This window comes from Gadus morhua, unplaced genomic scaffold (genome assembly GCF_902167405.1).
Source record: "Gadus morhua unplaced genomic scaffold, gadMor3.0, whole genome shotgun sequence".
In the NCBI taxonomy this organism is placed as follows: Eukaryota; Metazoa; Chordata; class Actinopteri; order Gadiformes; family Gadidae; genus Gadus; species Gadus morhua.
The window spans coordinates 20704-41238 of record NW_021963965.1 but is presented as its reverse complement, the minus strand read 5'-3'; the positions used below and the strand labels follow the sequence as shown (position 1 = coordinate 41238).

The window sequence follows — 20535 nt, the reverse complement described above, 5'->3', positions numbered from 1 at the left end:
CATTCATATGTAGGCTACATGAACATATGATGAACAATACAATATCGAAGTGCTCGCTGGCAGGGGGGGGGGGGGGTCACGGCGTCACCGTCGTCGCTTGAGCTGGACTCCGCCCGGGACCCTCATCACCATTTGGATCTGGGACTTGTGTTGAACTCCATAAGAGACAAGGGTCTTCTGGTCGTCATTCATCCCTTTGTTTGCAAAGGTCAGGCGGATGGTGTCCATGCTGTTCCCTGGAAACCGAGACGATATTTCATATGAATGTAGGCCTACTGTTAAAAGGCCAGATCCAAACTGGCTCTGCAGCTGTTGGTTCGGTGATTAGTTGGTTCGAAAATTAAATAATGGTATTTTAAAGGCCATGTACCTGCGTTCCCTGGAAGACGCGCGGCTAACTTCTTCTTGAGGTGCTGAACTGTCATCGCCTTCATCTGTTCATCAGTGTTACACAGGTCGAGGGTTATTAGAACTCCGTTGCACCCGTTCACCACGACCTGGTAGATGCTCCCCATGGTGTGGCATGAGGCAGAATGACCGGACTTTGGGTGAGCCTGTTAATTTAAAGGAGACTCAAAGTTTCACTTTCGTTCTGGTCCGCGGAGTTGAAGTCGGAGCTATATTTATGGTTGTCAACGTCGGTATGGCTATCCGATGTGAAACCGACTTCTTGACGTTTCCATCTTGGCCACATGTCAGTGAATAGGCCTACAAGATGTGCAAGATCTAAGACATTTTTTTCAGTTTTTCTTCAGTTTTGTCTGGAAATAATACAGATTGTGGTCTGTAATGTCGAGAAGGGCTAGTCTAATTCAATGGAATAATTAAAGTAGTAGTTCAATAGATCAGCCACGGAGTAGGCTATAACTTGTATAATGATGAATTGTTTAATGTGAAATGTTACAATTAGGCCGCGGTAGGCTATTAATTGAAAGCAAATGCGAAGTCAAACCGATAAGATAAACACAACCAAAATAATAACAAACAATACTTTTAGGATCAAAAAGCCTTACCAGACCTTTCTGTCTGACCCTCAGCAAGTTGTGTTTCATAAACCTAACCAGTAGTTGTGTTGCCTAAACGAACCTAAGCGGTAGTTGTGATGCTTATAATTTACATCAATCTCAAACAAATACGCGCGATCCCGTGTGCAGAACGCGCGTTCCCGCGTCCTTAGGGGAAAACCTGACAGCCTACCGCGCAGTCACGTGTTTTCTCAGAAAGATAGAAGGAGAACCAAAAGCACATCTTCTTCCGGTCGTCACCGACATTCAGCAGTTGGACCACAGCCCGTCTACGGAGAGCCTCGGCACTCTATTGAGCCCCATTGTATCCAACTTGGTTGCAGTTCAGAGGACCGAAAGCACGTCTTCTTCCAGTCGTCACCAAGTGAAATGAGCGAGCAGCATCCAGGAGAGAAGAGTTATGATCCGGGAGACACCACTCTTACATTTGTCAACAGACCAGATGACATAAACCCGTACGGTAAGTGAACATCAAATTAACCCAGGGTGTTGTTCTGAATTCAACATTTTAGGAGCAAATACGTCGACCCACTATAATTATGAAACTTGTGTTATTGCAAACTGGAAAACAGTTATGCTTTTTATTTTGAAGCCTAATCAGGCTCATCGATTGATTGCACATCGAACAGTGCGTTTGTCTCCCTTCTCTAAGCATCTGAGCTCAGAGCGAAGATGTCTTGCGGTCACGCAGTAACGCCAGAATCTCTGACCCGGTGGTGTCGCGCTTTGCTGGGCAAGGTAGGCTATGAGACATATTATTCACGTTTATTACACAGCTTTGTTGAATACTGAATCGATTCTGATTAGTCCATACGAGCCTTCAGCGGTCTGCATAACAGACCTCCACTATGTTGAACAGACCGTTGAAGGTGCTATTTCCAAAAATGAAGCAATAAACCCGGACGATTGGCGTTGGGGTCTTGCATCACCGTGTGATGCAAGAGGGGACAACGACCGTTATTCCTTATTTAACAGTGACTTGACCAGACCAGTTTCACTATTGTGTCGACAATCTGTAATTGGTAGATGGTAGTGTCCCCTGCAAGGCCGGATTAACCAGGGCAACTGGGCACTTGCCCAGGGCCCGTGACATCAAAGGGGCCCTTGACAACGTTTTTTTTTTTTTTTTTTTTTTTTTAAAGTGCAAACATACATCTACAGACACCACATAACACGACAAAACCCAGATACGTGTGACAGACATGTAACACATACCAAAACATAAAGAATTATACAGGGACAAGGACAGATTACGAGAGGGTTTGGGGAGGTGTTTGTGAGAGGGAGAGAGTGTGTGTGTGTGTGTGTGTGTGTGTGTGTGTGTGTGTGTGTGTGTGTGTGTGTGTGTGTGTGTGTGTGTGTGTGTGTGTGTGTGTGTGTGTGTGTGTGTGTGTGTGTGTGTGTGGCCAGATTCTTTCCTCCGGCATCTCCGACCCCCAACGCGATAGAGGTCACACCCGAAGCACCTTATCCCCCCTGATGAACCCCCCCCTCCCCAGGGCAGCCGGCCCTAACAGCCATTAACAGTGGTAATGGAGGTGAGGCCTATTAAGTTAAGTTGAGGCCTACCTAGCTGTTTGCTGTCAAGACAATTGAAACATTCAATAAGTACTCATCAAGCCACCAAGTTCTGATGATAGCGACTTTACGATTGTTTGGCGGCAGCGGGGGGGGGGGGGGGGGGGGGGGGGGGGCCCTTGAGCCTTGTTGCCCAGGGCACAGAAAATTGTTAATCCGGCCCTGGTCCCCTGGGTCCCCCTACTAAACTGAGCTACAAGAAAGAAAACACTTAATTATTGAAATTAATATGGGCCCAAAATAGGACAGAACAGGAGCAAAACCAAAAGAGTAACGTTTTGTCCTGCGTTCTTCCTCCGCAGGGCCAGTACACATTTAAGTGCCCTGCACCCACGGTGGGCACGGAGCAGTGTGGTGCTGAGTGGCCCTACACAGAGGTCCGCCGGCTGGCCGCACTGACAGCAGCAGAGATGCTGGACTTTGAAATGGAAATGGAACGTCTAGCCGCCGCAGGGTTTTGTGACTTTAAAGCAGTAAGTGGCCTTATTAAGTGTCCAGAGAAGGAAAAACGAGACAAAATGTCAGCTATTTCATGGCCACCCTTTTGTCTTCATCCCAAACAGTGCCCTGGCTGTAAAACCTACGTGGAAAGAGAAGCGTTAGACAATCTCTGTTTCCAATGCACTATCTGTAAAGAAAGCAACAAGCCCACCAAGCAGTTCTGCTGGCAGTGTCTGAAGCCGTGGAAGGGGAGGGCGCCGCGCAGCGACCGCTGTGACAACGACGACTGCTCGGACAAGGATCTGGAGCTGCTGAAAGGGTGTGGCACCATCACGCTGTCCGATGTGAAGGGGGTGGGGCCCGTCCCTTCCATCCGGGCCTGCCCCACCTGTGGCATGAAGGTGGAGCACAACCAGAAGGCCTGCAAGAACATCGTGTGCCCACGCTGTGATGTGGAGTTCTGCTTCGTGTGTCTGAAGCTCACCAGGCAGTGCCTTCAGACCAGCTCCTATTTCATAGCGTGCAGCAGCGGCATCGCACCGAGGCAGACCGCCATGCCAATATGGAACAGAGAATAACACGGTTTGATTTATCATTCATGTTGTCGACACTGTGCCTTATAAGATTGTTATGACAATAAAAAAAAATTGGAATGGTATGGTGAAACAGCCCTGCTCATTATTATGTAAAATAATTAAAGGTGACATATTATACCAGCAGGTGTGACGACAAACGGATTGTAATGGCTAATCACACTCTGGTGGTATAATATGTAAACTTTAAGATACAACATGCCACCCTATAAATTGCCTATTGCTTATGTGCAGCCATAGTTTGAAGATAGCGAGCAAAGTAGAAGAGAATGAGTTATATAAAGAAAGAGCTGTTCCACAACGTTCCAGTGTACCCGAGTCACTCATGTTGTCAATAAGAAGCGAAACTCATTCTGCGTGCGACCATGTTTTAGGCCAGCAATCTCTGTTGACATTAACCTCCACTAGTATCTGGGAGTAGCCTCCATCACATTATCAAAACTCCAGTTTAGATATAATTGGTAGGCTATAAGAGGCATGATCATCTACAGAATAATGCCAGGGGCAAGGCTAATGACCAAAATACATGTCTTCCACGTTTGTTTGAATGGAGACTGCATTGTTACGCAGCGGTTTAGTTTCACTTTCGGTATGTGACTTGAATGAGACGTAGGGATTCAATTATATTCTTTCACTTCTGACTGAAGACGAGTCTGTTGCGTTCACTTAGTTCACGGGGATTCAGGGACCCCTAGAGGATCCGCGAATGTATTGCAGGAAAACCGCAAATGTTTTTTTCTACCATTATAGGTTTTTAACCTCCTCCTCAACGGGTTCTACATAGTGACAGCTAATTGATATGCATTTGTTACTCATCATTCATTACCTGGCTCAGCTGTATGAGTCTTATTCTATACAAGCTTTCACATTTGTACTTTTGTATCTTTTGTTAATTCTGGTTTTGGTGTTTGTATGGGTTTTGCCTCTGACGTTTTGACGTTGGTCAGATAAACGACGTCAATGTGTCGTCGACAGACCTTTCAACACAGACTCACCCCGAGAACGTAAAATAGCGACTGTTGGCATAGGCACTTTAGCGTCGGTGGCTGACGGGAACGCCCGCCGCTCCCTATACGCAGAGTACGGAGTAGGGCACCAAGCACCTGGGGGTGCACCAAAAACAAAGGTTTCTACAAAAATGTGTCTACATATATAGATATATATTACATTATTGAATTACAAAAACATATAAAACAGTTATGAAGAGGCCCACCGTTGTTTTTTCTTAATTGTATGACCTCCAGGGCCAGCATCGGCCCTGGAGGTCATTCCTCCTCCTGAATGTGCTTAATGTCTAGTGTACACCCCTGCTGTCCACAAGCAGATTTTGGCCTGAAGTTCTTCCCAGACCTACAGCCTAGCCATCCAACATGCATATCTGAGAATCAGGCCTCTCTTTAATAGTGACAAAAAGTTATGAGAGAAATGCACGTTAACTTTTCTTTATCTCATAAGCGGCGTGGTGCCGGATCCTTTTGAACTTTTGACCCCAGACTTCAAAAACTTGTCCACAGGCCAGCTGTGTCTACACACCTTAAGCCACAAATGTACACCTCCATCAAAAAATGGGGACTAGAAACTATCCTCATTTACATTTACTGTACTGTTGGAGGTCACGCCCCCTTTCCCACCTTTTTGAGATAGATGCCAAAATGTTTGCACACATTTCCCGGGGTCCCGAGAACGACATATGCGATTTGGATTTCTAGCCCTTAGAGAAAAAAAGTTTCCCAAATGGACTGTAATTGGACAAGGCCTCTCAGAAGTGTTGCCTGCAGGACCTAGAGGCTCAGAATGTGGTGGAAAGCAGTTTTAGAGACAGGAAGGACCTCCTACCGCAGGAAGCACACTCAGGAGGAGGAATGACCTCTCACACATATTTAATTATTTGTTTCAAATAACACTGCCTCGTTAAATCAAAGAGCTTGGTTTTTTGCTTTCAATAATAGGTTATAGGCTGTGTCACTATAAAATCTGTCCATGCGCGTCTCTCGGAGCGACGTAACAAACCACCAGACAAAAAAAAGGAAAATAGAAACATATTCCAAGGTACCTTTTGTAGGAAACCTTGGAGGATCTGTCTATTTCCTAACCAGCGGATCCTAGTTCACGTGACGTTGAGTCACGTGACGTGGACGAAGGCCTATTGAAAAGAAAAGGCCAAAAAAACCTAGGCATGTCCCATGTTTAAAGCCGTTATTGTATTTAATTAATTAAATATTAAAATATATATATTATATAAATGTACAATTATTTAGTTATAATTGGTTAGACAGCTTTCTAACTTAGAGGTCAAGCAAAAAAGAGGGAGGGGCTCGTTCTGCATACCTAATAGCAGGAGCGCATAACTAATAGCCGTGGCTATTAGGTATGCAAAAACCGTACGGATTCCGTACGGAATTCCTGCCAAACCGCACGGATTCCGTATGGTTTCCGTGCGGTTTCCTCATTTCCACATATGTACATTCTCGTATGCGATCCAACCGTCTCCGACCGAAAGTCCATTCATTCCAATGTGATTCTCCGTAATGTCCGTTTTACCTCCGAGACTCCTCCCCTCCGTAAAATTTCTGTCGGGTATGTCCGTAATATACGTTCAAAAAATTTAACTTTCGCCGTCGTTTTACGGAGATACCGTATGAAAGTTTTTATGTTTTTCACAAAACATGTAAACACCTGGCAGGCCAAACTTTTGTTTTTATCTCTGTATATGTCGATCCTCATGTTCCAAAGTACCGGTCTCCTAAAAACGGCCATTATCATACGCTCCCCCATCTTTTGTCCCTAAATAAATTCATGTCCGTACGTAAAACACTAGCGACTCCTTCCGTAAATTTACGGAAGCACGGATACGAAAAACATACGTATGTGGAAATGAGGCGTTAGCCCTTTTACCGCGCCAATCTAGGGACAGTTTGTGGCCTTCTTGGCTTTCCATAAAGGTATGCGCACGCACCGCGTATCAGGCAACCCCAGCCTGGCTGAAGTGAGAAAAGGACCAGGACGGCGGTTCTGGACATGTCCCCTGTAGTGGACAGCCGAGGACCCAGTGTAGGGAGCAGACGAGCAGTTTCGTTAATTAAATGATTCCAGATTTATAAATCCATTTTTTTATGCTTCAAAAGAAAAGCAATGATTCACGACCAGTAAATTGTGCGATTGAAAAGTTATTTTTTATTATCCATCGACAGCCCCCCAAAATAATTATTTCGAAATGACCATATTAATTATAAAGCGTTATTTCCCATATTTTGTCCTTCATGTGAATATCTAAGCACACCAAAAGTGCTTATTATCTATGCTTATTTTGGGCCATGTCTAACAAACAGCACACCCAAACTATGAAAGCAGAACAAAACACCAGATTGATTCAAAAAATGACTGATTAAACATAGTCAAGGTTTTAATAGTAATCATCGTGCCGGTCAAGTTAAATGTTAAAAAGGGATAGTGTCACCAACAAAAACACAGCTGATGCCCTTTCATTTGACTAACTAGCTTAACTTCACTAACCAAGGCACAATTCAGCTTTGAATGCTGCAACCTGGCACAATGTTTAAGTACATGTTCAATGCAAAACCGGAATGTTTAAAAGCCTAGTTCAACTGGCTTTTATTCTGTATCCGAGGTCTGCTTATTGTAACAATCAAAGCTATTCTTCTTTCGTCTCTTTTTAATTGATTTTTTATCTTCGACCATGTCAACCTTATTTCCCAGTCTCGGTTTACGCTTTGCAAATCTCGGCCTAGAGCTCAAACACATTCCACTTAGGGAGAGACTGTTTGGAATGTCAAAGACTTTTCTATGTTTCTTCTGTATTACATCGCCCTCCGTATCCCCCTCCTCACGGACTTCCAAAAGTCCCATACTTTCCCTGAGGCCCCGCCTCCTCTCGTTAACTCCGCCCTCTGGACCGCTGACAATGGGTCCGGTGCCGCTGGCTTCCTGTTGGACAGCTTGATCCCCTGGTTCACGAGACTCCTTCTCATTGGTCGGAAGCTCTTCGTCTCTCTTAATGCGCTCGCCACCCTTCCCGTCTAACCTCGCACTCTCCAATGTTTGAGGGTCCCCCGCCACGACATCACCTCCTGTGACCTCACCACTCTCAGGGACATCAACCCCCCCCATGACCTCATCACCTCCTGTGACCTCACCACGCTCAGGGACATCAACCCCCTCTGTGACCTCATCACCTCCTGTGACCTCACCACACTCAGTGACATCAACCCCCTCTGTGACCTCATCACCTCCTGTGACCTCACCACACTCAGTGACATCAACCCCCTCCGTGACCTCATCACCTCTCGTGACATCACCCCTCCCCGCCCACACCGGCTGTTCATCCAATGGCCCAGAGGGGGAGGGTGGAGTGTGGAAGAGGTCTTCATTATCGTGGTAGGCGTAGCCGTCATCAGTGTTGTTCTGATTGGTGTCCGACTCGTCCTGGTCCACAGACGACCCGTGGTGGTGCTCCTGGGGTGAATCACTCACTGGGGGAGGAGAAGAAGAAGAAGAAGAAGATGGTTCGATAATCTTTTGTCCAAAGTATATTTCATGGGAGATTTGTCGTGGACCTGGTTTCCAAACTTACTTTGTCTTTCTCTCTTTCTGTAAAAAAAGAGATAGCCGTTCTGGCTCCTGTGAGGAAGGGGTTCAGAATAATGTTCATAATCCACAAAGCATCGAGTCGCAGCAATTTAAAAGTATTTAAAAAAGTCTGCACATACCTTTCTGGATTAAAGTTGATTTTCTGTGAAAGAAGAAGGATTACAGTTAAAATATCAACACATTACGAGAACTGAAAAGGATATGAATATTAGACTATAGCCAGTGTCTGCCAAAGAGACGCCAGACTTACCGGTGTAACCCTGGAGTCGTTGAAGTCGTACCAGCAGCCTCTGTCGTCTGGAGGCTGGATGGTGGCTGTGTAGTGGCCCCCCCTCAGGTCCCCCACATGGTCCACGGTGGCATAGAGCTCATAGCTCACGCCCTGAACAGGGACCAAGAGACCACAATGAGGAACGCATAAGCAGGAGGATTGACAGGCTTCTGCACCTGTTTGAAGCGACACTGGCTTCACCCTGCGTCCCGCACTACTGCTACTACCCGTCATGGCCACAGGGTGGCACCATAGCCTGCCGTTCAGTCACCATCAGAGGGGTATGAGTTGACTTTATATGCACTCGTTTTCAATGTTTTCTTTAGGGTTCATTCGTCTCTGTCCGGGAATGTGTGTGTGTGTGTGTGTGTGTGTGTGTGTGTGTGTGTGTGTGTGTGTGTGTGTGTGTGTGTGTGTGTGTGTGTGTGTGTGTGTGTGTGTGTGTGTGTGTGTGTGTGTGTGTGTGTGCGTGTGTGTGTGCTAGGGTGTGTGTGTGGGTCACCCCCTTCCTCAAATGCCTTCACTGGCTCCCTGACGCATTCAGAATTGAATTCAAGGTCTCCCTCCTCACCCACCAGTGCATCCACGGACATGCCCCCCCCCCCCTACCTCCAGGAGCTCCTCACCCCCCAGTCCACCTCACGCACCCTTCGCTCTGCATCAGCACACAACCTCAGACCACCTAAGACCTTTATCTTTTTTAAAAAAATCTTTTGCTAATTTATTTTATTGCATATGTATTATATGTTTTCACAACCCTTTTTTTCTTTTAAACTCTGTAGCACTTTGAGATTTTCGAATGTAAAGTGCTCTACATATAAAATGCATTATTATTATTATTATTATTGTGTGTGTGTGCGTTGTACCTTTGGAATATCAATGTCCAGAGGAACATCCACAGGGCAGTCGTTTTTCACGTAGTCCATTTCGTAGTAGCTGAACTCAAATCTCTTGAGCAGCAGCACAAGAACCTTTGGATAGAGTCCTACTTCACATTCCTAACGGAAACACAGAATAAGAAAAAGGGAGGAGCCGAGTCAAAACCTCTCTGTTAAGATGGTGGCACATTCAGTCAGTAGTGTCGTTACTTACAGTAATGGTGTCTCTTTTGACCTCACACTCATCACAGTACACTTGGTTGTCTCCGGTTAACTTTGATTGGCTGAAAAATCGTTTCAACCCGTCTTCCTGTGAAAGGCAGACGAGATGGAAGAGGAAGACAAAATATTACCTCAAATCATAGAATATAATAGTACAATTATAACCGTAACTCTGCTGTGGGTAGACTCCTTTTTGCACTCTAATTCTCTAGGTTATAATAAAGTCTGCAGGTTGCTTACCACGTTATAAACTCCATTGTGGGCATTGCTAATAGGGAGATTAAGAGTCCAAAATGAATTGTGATCATCAGTGCTTACGCCACACGAACATGACGTGCGGTGAATTAACCTTCCATGGAAAACCTGTACACACACACACACACACACACACACACACACACACACACACACACACACACACACACACACACACACACACACACACACACACACACACACACACACACACACACACGATATAAATTGCCCAATGTACACAATAGTACACAGACTTGGTGTGTGTTCAGTCCTGGTGAATCCAACATGCAGGAGATGTTTATTCTGAAGGTGCACCTCACCTGTGAGGCCTCAGGACTCGCCAGACTTAGCATCTTCTCAAAATACTCCGCCGCATCGTGCTGCTTCCATACTGAAGGATGAAGAGACAAAGGGTTTTAGAATAACATCATCGGATACACACTCCCTATTCTTCTTCAGGTTTCTTTGTGTACCATTTTCTATCCCAAGTTTGCAGATGATGTATTCCGTAGTGGGTGAACCGGTCTTCAGCTGACGGAAGAGATCTTTGAGATGAGCATCGATGTAGGAGGTATGGGAGCTTTCACTGTGGCAAAAATAATTTTTGGGATTTGGTGACGAGATGACAAAGGCTTAAAGTCATGGTCAAAGTCAGCTTTATCGTCAATTTCTTCACATACCAGACATACATAGAAATCGAAAAGACGTTTCTCACTATCCCACAGTAAAACAGATAAAGTGAACAGGCACAAGAGATAAAGACAAGACATTTCCTAACACTGAAGTAAACAATAAAGTGCACAACAGCTAGACATTTACTAATCATAAAAACTAAATTTATTTTTTAAAAAATAAAATATAAGTCTATTATGTATAAGAAAATGTAGCAAATGGTTTCCTTAGTTGTAATACTGCAAAATACAGTTAGTAATAGCAGCAAAAGATAAATTGTATGATATATTGTAATAGTGCAAATTATATATGTTGTAATAGTGCAAAAAGACAGTCCGTTAATGATAGATAATAGGCTTATAGGGACAGCGGTAGGGCCGGGGTAGAGAGGTTAGGAGGACCGAAACACAACAAACCTTTGGACAGCGCCTCTGAATTCTTTGGTCATGAAGAGCACTTGAAGCACGCTGTTCAGGTAGTCGGTGGAGCCCCGGTTTCTCAAACCTTTGTACTTGGGTTCTGCATCGTGAGAGAGGGATACACACAGAAACACAACAGATACCACCATAACCAGGCCTATACATGCCAATTAAAACATCCAACAAGATATAGGACTATAGGAGTAATGTCCCGTCATACAAAAATACAATACCTGCTAGATCCCATCCACGATTATAATTACTCATCGCGTGTCCCTTTGAAGGAATATAAATAGAAATTATTATTAGGAATTGTGAAATTATTAAATGCATAACGAATTGGTTCGTTGTGGAATTTTAAGAGAAAAACAAAATATTTGACGCTCATAAGAATGTATGACCAGCCCTATGAGCGTGCGTATTTATCCATTCCTAAATGCAAATCGAAATGGTTGTCGATCGGAAATCAACTATTGGAATAGGCCTAATCATCAGGTCGTCATGCCTACCTTAAGCTTGGCTCTGTCCAGTGTTGTGTTGCCTGCTCCTCAACACAAATGGAGTTGAACTAATCTTGAGCCATTCTTTCATTTTCGATTTCGAAGCCAAGCCCCGAAAACAACATTCATGTGTTAGGCCTGCAATAGGCATTTAGCTCAGGAGGTAGACTGGGTTGGCTGTTAAAGGGAAGGTTTCTAGTTCGATGCCCGTCTCCTCCTAGCTGAGAGTCAAGGTGTCCCAGAAGCCTGACCCTGACTGCACCCCGATTGCTCCAGACGAGCTGCTGGCTGTCGTCTTGCATGGTTGATTCCGCCGTCGGTGTGGGAATGAATGTTATGCAATATTGTAAAGCGCTTTGAGTAGTCAACTGATTAGAAAAGCAATGAATTAATGCAGTCCATCTACATGGTTAGGTATATTCAGAGGATAAAATACGCACTGCAACAATAACGCTTAAATAATAATGAAGCAGAAAAGTTGTGGCCTGGTTTGATTTGAGAAATTTGTTGTCTTGAACTTCAGATATGACTGAATACTTGTGATATTTCCTCCCAGTATTCATGATTTCACAACATTCCTATTTCACCTATGGTTAATTATTTTAAGATATAGGCCTACGTCCCTGTCTGAGCAAAGGAATTAGTCATTTCCTTAGATGCGCGATTAAATTGATTTGATGCATGATTAAACAAATCAAACGAAATATTGTCCAGGCATTCGGTTTAATACGTCATTAAGTTATCCAACAAGTATGCTACATAGTTGACGATGACAATCATTCACATCAACGCATGATGAACAGTACAATATCAAAGTGCTCGCTGGTCAGGGGGTGGTCGGGGTGGTCGGCGTGTCAGGACGTCACTGTCGCTAGAGCTGGACTCCGCCCGGGACCTTGATCACCATTTGGATCGCGGACTTGTGTTGAACTCCATAAGAGACCAGGGTCCTCTCGTCGTCATCCAGCCCATCGGTTGTGAAGATCAGGCGGATGTTGTCCACGCTCTTCCCAGAATACCGAGACGATATTTGACATTAATGCACCGTTAAATTGCCAGATCCACACAGGCTATACCCTGCATCTGTTGGTCTGGTGATTAGTTGGTCTGAATTAAATAATGGTATTTTAAAGGCCATGTACCTGCCCGGCCTGGAAGACGCTCGCCTAACTTGTTCTTGAGCTGCAGCACTGTCATCGCCTTCATCTGTTCTTCAGTGTTACACAGGTCGATGGCCATGTTCTCTCCGTTCAACCCGATCACTATGACTTGGTAAATCTTCCCCATGGTCTCGCATGAGGCAGAATGACCGGACTTTACGTGAGCGAGATAATTAAAAGGAGACTCAAGTTTCGCTTTCCTTCTGGTCTGCGGAGTGAAGTCAGTGATATATTGGCGGTTGTGCGCTCAGCTCCGACGACTCACCAGAGAAGAGCAGCGTCGGTTTCCGATGTGAAACTGACTTGTGCACATTTCCGTCTTGGCCACATGAATACAAGTCCTGCAAGATCTACGACATTTTTTGAATTGCTTTTATTGTTATCCTTTAAACAAAATAATTACAAACAATAATACCTTTATACAAGAAGGACCAAAAAGCCATAACAAGAACTTAAGCACATGGGAGAGGTTTGGCTTCAGGAAGACCTTTCTGCCTGACACGCAGCAAGTTGTGTTTCATAAACCTAACCTAGTTGTGTTGCCTAAACCTAACCAGTAGTAGCCTAGTTGTGTTACCTAAACCTAACCAATAGGCCTAGTTGGGATTACCTAAACCTAACCAATTGTTTTGTTACCTAAACCTAACCAATAGTTGTGTTGCTTATAGTTTATAACAATCTCAACAATCTCATAGCGGACTCATCACCGTCAGGCAGAACGTGTACTCCCGTGTGCACAATGCGCGTTCCCGCGTCACTAGGGGATGGCTCAATGAATCCCTGACAGCCTGCCGCGCAATCACGTGTTTTCTCAGAAAGTTAGAAAGAGAACCGAAAGCCCCTCTTCTTCCAGTTGCCACCAACACGCAGCAGTTTAACTCATCTCAGCAAACGAGCAATAACAGTCGATAGAAAGTAAAATGAGCGAGCAGAATTCAGAGAAGAGATATGATCCGGAAGACACCACTCTTAAATTTGTCAACAGACCAGATGACTTAGACCCGCTTCGTAAGTGACCATCAAATTCACTCAATTAACCCAGCGTGTTGTTTTGAATTCGATATTGTAGGAGCAAATACGTCCATCACTTATAATTATGAAACTTTTGTTATTGCAAACTTGAAAACCGTAATGCTTTTATTTTGAAGCCTCGATCAGGGTCATCGATTGATTGCATATCGACCACTGCGTGTGTCTCCCTCCCCTCAGCACCTGAGGACGGGGACGAGCAGCTCAGCGCGGAGATGTCTTGCGGTCACGCCGTCAAGCCAGAATCTCTGACCGGCTGGTGTCGCAGTTTGCTGGACCAGGTAGCCATATTATTCACGTTGATTACACTGCTTTATTGAATAATCGATTCAGATTGTTACGAGCCGTCAGCAGTCTGCATAACAGACCATCAATATGTTTAACTGACCGTTGCAGATGCTATTTACAAAAAAAGACTGACCTTTCATTTTGAGCAAAAGCAACCTACACAAAGCAGCATGGGGTCTTGCATCGGCCTGTTGGGGGTATATTAGCTGATAATGACCGGCTGTAGGCCTATATTATTCCTTACTTATTTAACAGTGACGTGACCAGACCAGTTTCTCTATTGTGCAGACGATCTGTAATTGGTAGATGGTAGTGTCTGTCCCCTGGGTCCCCCTACGAAACCGTAGCTACAAGAAAGAAACCAACTTTATTGAAATTAATATGGACAGAACGGGAGCAAGACCAAAAGAGTGACGTTTTGTCCTACGTTCTTCCTCCGCAGGGCCAGTACACATTTAAGTGCCCTGCACCCACGGTCGGCACGGAGCAGTGTGGTGCCGAGTGGCCCTACACAGAGGTCCGCCGGCTGGCCGCACTGACCGCAGAAGAGATGCTGGACTTTGAAATGAAATTGGCCCGTCTAGCCGCCGCACGGTTTTGTGACTTTAAAGCAGTAAGTGGCCTTATTATGTGTCCAGAGAAGGAAAAAACGAGACAAAATGTCAGCTATTTCATTGCCACCCTTTTGTCTTCATCCCAAACAGTGCCCTGGCTGTAAAACCTACGTGGAAAGAGAAGCGTTGGACAATCTCTGTTTCCAATGCACTATCTGTAAAGAAAGCAACAAGCCCACCAAGCAGTTCTGCTGGCAGTGTCTGAAGCCGTGGAAAGGGAGGGCGCCGCGCAGCGACCGCTGTGACAACGACGACTGCTCGGACAAGGATCTGGAGCTGCTGAAAGGGTGTGGCACCATCACACTGTCCCAGGTGGCGGGGGTGGGGCCTGTCCCTTCCATCCGGGCCTGCCCCACCTGTGGCTTAAAGGTGGAGCACGACAAGACCGGCTGCAAGAACATCCTGTGCCCACGCTGCAAGGTGGAGTTCTGCTTCGTGTGTCTGAAGCTCACCAGGCAGTGCCTTCAGACCAGCTCCTATTTCATAGCGTGCAGCAGCGGCATCGCACCGAGGCAGACCGCCATGCCAATATGGAACAGAAGATAACACGGTTTGATTTATCATTCATGTTGCCTGTGCCTTATAAGATTATGACAATAAAAAAATAATTGGAATGGTATGGTGAAACGACCCTGCTCATTATTATGTAAAATAATTAAAGGTGACATATTATACCAGCAGGTGTGACGACAAAACGGATTGTAATGGCTAATCACACTCGCACCTGGTGGTATAATATGTCAACTTTAAGATACAACATGCCACCCTAGAAATTGCCTATTGCTTATGTGCAGCCATAGTTTGAAGATAGCGAGCAAAGTAGAAGAGAATGAGTTATATAAAGACAGAGCCGTTCCACAACGTTCCAGTGTACCCGAGTCACTCATGTTGTCAATAAGAAGCGAAACTCATTCTGCGTGCGACCATGTTTTAGGCCAGCAATCTCTGTTGACCTTAACCTCCACTAGTATCTGGGAGTAGCCTCCATCACATTATCAAAACTCCAGTTGAGATATAATTGGTAGGTAGGCCTATAAGAGGCGTGATCATCTACAGAATAATGCCAGGGGCAAGGCTAATGACCAAAATACTGTCTTTCATAGTTTGTTTGAATGGAGACTGCATTGTTACGCAGCGGTTTAGTTTCACTTTCGGTATGTGACTTGAATCAGACACGTAGGGATTCAATTATATTCTTTCACTTCTGACTGAAGACGAGTCTGTTGCGTTCACTTAGTTCAAGGGGATTCAGGGACCCCTAGAGGATCCGCGAATGTATTGCAGGAAAGCCGCAAATGTTTTTTTCTACCATATAGGTTTTTAACCTCCGCCTCAACGGGTTCTACATAGTGACAGCTATTGATATGCATTTGTTACTCATCAGTCATTACCGGGCTCAGCTGTTTGAGTCTTATTCTATACAAGCTTTCACATTTGCACCTTTGTATCTTTTGTTAATTCTGGTTTTGTTGTTTGTATGGGTTTTGCCTCTGACGTTTTGACGTTGGTCAGATAAACGACGTCAATGTGTCGTCGACAGACCTTTCAACACAGACTCACCCCGAGAACGTAAAATAGCGACTGTTGGCATAGGCACTTCAGCATCGGTGGCTGACGGGAAGGCCCGCCGCTCCCTATACGCAGAGTACGGAGTAGGGGGTGCACCAAAAACTAAGGTTTCTACAAAAATATATCTACATATATAAATATATATTACATTATTGAATTACAAAAATATATAAATCAGTTATGAAGAGGCCCACCGTTGTTTTTTCTTAATTGTATAACTTCCTGGGCCAGCGTCGGCCCTGGAGGTTATACCTCCTCCTGACTGTGCTTAATGTCTAGTGTACACCCCTGCTGTCCACAAGCAGATTTTGTCCTGAAGTTCTTCCCAGACCTACAGCCTAGCCATCCAACATGCATATCTGAGAATCAGGCCTCTCTTTAATAATGACAAAAAGTTATGAGAGAAATGCACATAAACTTTTTGTTATCTCATAAGCAGCGTGGTGCCGGCTCCTTTTGAACTTTTGACCCCAGACTTCAAACGTGGCCACAGGCCAGCTGTGTCTACAGACCTTAAGCCACAAATGTACACCTCCATCACGCAAAAAATGCGGGATGAAAAAAACTCTACTGTTGGAGGTCACGCCCCTTTTCCCACCTTTTCGAGATAGCTATAGATGCCAAAATGTTTGCACACATTTCCCGGGGCCCCGAGAACGACATATGCGATTTGGATTTCTAGCCCTTAGAGAAAAAAAGTTTTCAAAATGGACTGTAATTGGACAAGGCCTCTCAGAAGTGTCGCCTGCAGGACCTAGAGGCTCAGAATGTGGTGGAAAGCAGTTTTAGAGACAGGAAGGTCCTCCTACTGCAGGGAGCACACTCAGGAGGAGGAATGACCTCTCACACATATTTAATTATTTGTTTCAAATAACACTGCCTCGTTAAATCAATGAGCTTGGTGTTTTGCTTTCAAAAATAGGTTATAGGCTGTGTCACTTTAAAATCTGTCCATGCGTGTCTCTCGGAGCGACGTAACAAACCACCAGACAGCGATTAAAAAAAACGAAAATAGAAACATATTCCAAGGTACCTTTTGTAGGAAACCTTGGAGGATCTCTCAATTTCCTAACCAGCGGATCCTAGTTCACGTGACGTTGAGTCACGTGACGTGGACGCAGGCCTATTGAAAAGGAAAGGCCAAAAAACCCTTAGGCATGTCCCATGTTTAAAGCCATTATTATATTTAATCAATTAAAATTAAAATATATATATTATATAAATGTACAATTATTTAGTTATAATATTATAAGTAGAGACCATAGCTTTTATTCAATTATTGTTATAACAAGATCTGTATCTGACCATTGACCATCAATTCAGAAATTCTATGAATGAGATTGGTATTGACGTATGGCAGTATATCCCTATATGCTCCCATCTTGAATTGAATAGACCATTCTCGTTGCTTCGAGGAAGTCTGGTTGTGTCGGTATATAATAAATAAATAAATAGGCCTATATTTATTTATTAATGCTGTGGAACGCTCCGTTAACTTGCATGGGCCATCCCGACTTCCGGCGGTGAATTATCTTTTCCTTCAGTGTCACGGTTAACAGGTGGCAGGCAGGCAGGCAGGTAGGACCCAATAGCAGACAAGTTCAGGTGATTTATGAACGCAAAAAGGCAAGGAACACCGAGAACACAGGTGACGCAGGTAACATGGGTAACACAGGGAACACAGAGAACACAGGTAACACACAGGACACAACTCACCACAAACCACATTGTTCCGACATGGAACAAAGGAAAGACATGGGATTAAATACTTAACACAGGGCACGCAACGAGTAACATCTGAAACTCATTAGGGGAGGGAGCAGTAATCACACAGGAGGGAAACTTGACCGGACATGGGGAGAAACAAGACACAGATACCAAAGTAAAACAGGAAACACACCAAAACAAGACAAGGAAACAGACAGACCATGACAGTACCCCTCCCCCCCCCCCCCTTAGGGTCGACTACCAGGCGACCCACGACATGCAAAAAAAAGAAAGTCAAACCCAAATAGGCTGGGTGGGGGGGATAGCCAGGAGGAAAGAACGAAAAAAACTTCTGGAGGCCTGCAACGACGAAGACCCACCGGTCGCATCACTGTATTACAAAGTTAATTTAAAATTAATTATAGATGGATAGACCAAAAGGCCTATTTATTTTTATATTATAAAAAGGCATATTGGTCTATCAATATCTAAGCTAGGCTATATATTATTGCATGTACGTTTTTATTACACTGACGCACGTAGCCCATATTTATTCTGTTCAATGAGATGTTAACTGATAACATAGGCTTTTGGTTGTGGTAGCAGCCATGGTGACAATGGCTGGCTGCCACAGGTCGCTCATTCAGCCATACCTCTGGTTGGTTGCGACCTATTTGCCGCCAAAAGGGTCGCGACGCTTTTATGGTCGCGACCTAGTCGGTCAGCCTGTCAGAGCCAGTGGCAGCCAGCGCGGCCGGCAAGTGGCAGCCAGCGCGGACAGTGGCAGCCAGCGCGGACAGTGGCAGCCAGCGCGGCTGGCCTGTCGTCGCAGCTAGCCAGCCGATACCAGCCAGCGTCGCAGCCCGTCATATAATTATCATACCATACCATCGTACTAAATCATACAAAAATGTTAAATGAAAGAGGCCGATTGCGTCAATAAGTTTGACTAAAAGAGCAAAAATGAATCAGTCCGTGGAGAGAATAGAACACCGGTCTTCAGGAACAATAACTTAGCGTCACTACCACCGTTTGCGCCACTGTAGCATTGATTTCAAACTATTCCTCTTATATTAAAGTATAGCCTATCGCTCTATAACGAGGAACTTTGTGCATAATATACCTTATTAGGCTCAATGACATTTAACAAAACAAATATATAGGCTATATAAGATATAAAATACAATTAAATAAATTATTTGAATACGCCCCAAATTACAACTTATGTATTTTATTGATACTGATAGACCAACGATTTCATCATTTTAAAATGTACTTCAATATAAAAATATTAAAACAATATTAGCAATAAAGAGCTGTAGGTAGCTTTCGCCAGAGATCATGGCTTTCTGGTACTTCAACTGTCGCAAAAAACCCGTTAATAACATGCAAATTAACTGATTAAGGACCGCCCATAGACTTTGAGCGACCGAGCCAGACGAGAAAACGGCAGCCAGAGGAGCGACCAACACAGCGACCAATGCGACCTACGTCGCGACCAATGCGACCTAGGTCGCGACGCACGTCGTTGGCCACTCGAAGAGCTCGGCCCTACTGCTTTGTATTCTGAATTCTTTTGTCATGAAGAGCACTTGAAGCACGCTGTTCAGGTAGTCGGTGGAGCCCTGGTTTCTCAAGCCTCTGTACTTGGGTTCTGCATCATGACAGAAACACAACAGATACCAACATAACCATGCCAATTAAAACATCCAACAAGATATAGGACTAGGAGTAATGTCCCGTCATACAAAAATACAACTGTACCTGCTCGATCCCATCCACGATTGTAATTACTCATGGCGTGTCCCTTTGAAGGAATATAAATAGAAATTATTATTAGGAATTGTGAAATTATTAAATGCATAACTAATTGGTTCGTTGTGGAATTTAAGAGAAAAACAAAATATTTGACGCTCATAAGAATTTGACCAGCCCAATGAGCGCGCGTATTTATCCATTCCCAAATGCAAATCGAAATGGTTGTCGATCGGAAATCGAGTATTGGAATAGGCCTAATCATCAGGTCGTCATGCCTACCTTAAGCTTGGCTCTGTCCAGTGTTGTGTTGCCTGCTCCTCAACACAAAATGGAGTTGAACTATTCTTGAGCCATTCTTTCACTTTCGATTTCGAAGCCAAGCTACGAAAACAACATTCATGTTTTAGGCATGCAACAGGCATTTAGCTCCGGAGGTAGACTGGGTTGGCTGTGTGGTAGAAATTAACCTTACATTCTATGTTAAACTATGATTATTATTAGGCCTACATATCATATATATACTTTAATGGTGGAGAAGAGCTGATCACCTCTAACCTAGATGTTGTGTGCCGTGTGACACCAGTGAGTGGGTCCAGGATATTCTCACCTGATGGGCCATGTGATACATCAGTCAGAGAGTCCAGTCTACTCCCATATTGATGTACTCTCTGAAGACAATGCTTACATTCACACATGTGCGTCATCTCTGTTTGTATAAGGATAATATATGTTCTAAGGTCACATTGAAACTCAGAAGACATAGGAGTATGCTGACATCCACACAGTATGACACTGATGAGAAATTCTATATTTGATGAAAGTCCAACTTTGTATTGTGTAAAATTCGGGGATATAAGGAGCTGTCTGGGATTCATTCAGTAGTGTGTATTCGCGAATACCATTCGGCTTTGTTGTCTCTCGTTTGCGGGTGGCAATAAACTCTCC

The 20535-nt window shown here is 44.4% G+C and overlaps 4 protein-coding genes across 8 annotated transcripts in view; 2 read left to right on the top strand and 2 right to left on the bottom strand.

Annotated features, from left to right (window-relative positions):
- The window catches only part of LOC115538269 (putative E3 ubiquitin-protein ligase ARI6), a 71238-nt gene that overhangs the window by 41909 nt on the left and 8794 nt on the right, over positions 1 to 20535 (bottom strand). The gene's annotated exons all lie outside the window — the stretch shown is intronic.
- Positions 1232 to 3709, top strand: LOC115538272 (probable E3 ubiquitin-protein ligase ARI5). 2 transcript variants are annotated; one of them, XM_030349959.1, is made up of 4 exons: positions 1232 to 1485; positions 1655 to 1763; positions 2906 to 3076; positions 3167 to 3709. In XM_030349959.1, the coding sequence occupies exons 2-4, from the start codon at positions 1698 to 1700 to the stop codon at positions 3620 to 3622; spliced, it is 693 nt and encodes a 230-aa protein (XP_030205819.1). In that variant the 5' UTR covers positions 1232 to 1485; positions 1655 to 1697; the 3' UTR covers positions 3623 to 3709. The 2 variants fall into 2 exon arrangements, with proteins under 2 accessions (XP_030205819.1, XP_030205818.1); XM_030349958.1 differs by having other exon boundaries at positions 1233 to 1485; positions 1678 to 1763.
- Positions 6785 to 20187, bottom strand: LOC115538268 (ubiquitin carboxyl-terminal hydrolase 48-like). Of its 4 annotated transcripts, XM_030349951.1 has the most exons (13): positions 20146 to 20187; positions 19870 to 19971; positions 10963 to 11241; positions 10348 to 10460; positions 10195 to 10265; positions 9857 to 9979; positions 9609 to 9704; positions 9383 to 9514; positions 8496 to 8627; positions 8365 to 8387; positions 8229 to 8275; positions 7787 to 8127; positions 6785 to 7732 (listed from the first exon to the last, which is right to left on the bottom strand). In XM_030349951.1, exons 3-13 carry the CDS (start codon positions 11112 to 11114, stop codon positions 7250 to 7252), a joined length of 1713 nt encoding a protein of 570 aa, XP_030205811.1. In that variant the 5' UTR covers positions 11115 to 11241; positions 19870 to 19971; positions 20146 to 20187; the 3' UTR covers positions 6785 to 7249. The 4 variants fall into 4 exon arrangements, 2 of the variants coding, with proteins under 2 accessions (XP_030205811.1, XP_030205810.1); XM_030349950.1 differs by lacking the exons at positions 19870 to 19971; positions 20146 to 20187 and adding an exon at positions 11475 to 11793; XR_003975186.1 differs by lacking the exons at positions 6785 to 7732; positions 7787 to 8127; positions 8229 to 8275; ... (6 more) ...; positions 10348 to 10460; positions 10963 to 11241 and adding exons at positions 19441 to 19486; positions 19597 to 19639.
- LOC115538271 (probable E3 ubiquitin-protein ligase ARI7) lies at positions 13395 to 15175 on the top strand. Its single transcript, XM_030349956.1, has 4 exons — positions 13395 to 13633; positions 13835 to 13935; positions 14385 to 14555; positions 14647 to 15175. Exons 1-4 carry the CDS (start codon positions 13546 to 13548, stop codon positions 15100 to 15102), a joined length of 816 nt encoding a protein of 271 aa, XP_030205816.1. The 5' UTR covers positions 13395 to 13545; the 3' UTR covers positions 15103 to 15175.

Coding starts and splice junctions, on each gene's coding strand:
- LOC115538272 (XM_030349958.1), top strand. CDS start 1,395: ATGAGCGAGCAGCATCCAGGAGAGAAGAGTTATGATCCGGGAGACACC. Junction 1,486..1,677: donor AGATGACATAAACCCGTACG/GTAAGTGAACAT, acceptor CCCTTCTCTAAG/CATCTGAGCTCAGAGCGAAG. Junction 3,077..3,166: donor GGTTTTGTGACTTTAAAGCA/GTAAGTGGCCTT, acceptor CATCCCAAACAG/TGCCCTGGCTGTAAAACCTA.
- LOC115538268 (XM_030349951.1), bottom strand. CDS start 11,114: ATGGTGGTATCTGTTGTGTTTCTGTGTGTATCCCTCTCTCACGATGCA. Junction 9,980..10,194: donor CGAGTCCTGAGGCCTCACAG/GTGAGGTGCACC, acceptor GTGTGTGTACAG/GTTTTCCATGGAAGGTTAAT. Junction 9,705..9,856: donor ACAATGGAGTTTATAACGTG/GTAAGCAACCTG, acceptor TGCCTTTCACAG/GAAGACGGGTTGAAACGATT.
- LOC115538271 (XM_030349956.1), top strand. CDS start 13,546: ATGAGCGAGCAGAATTCAGAGAAGAGATATGATCCGGAAGACACCACT. Junction 13,634..13,834: donor AGATGACTTAGACCCGCTTC/GTAAGTGACCAT, acceptor CCCTCCCCTCAG/CACCTGAGGACGGGGACGAG. Junction 13,936..14,384: donor GTCGCAGTTTGCTGGACCAG/GTAGCCATATTA, acceptor CTTCCTCCGCAG/GGCCAGTACACATTTAAGTG.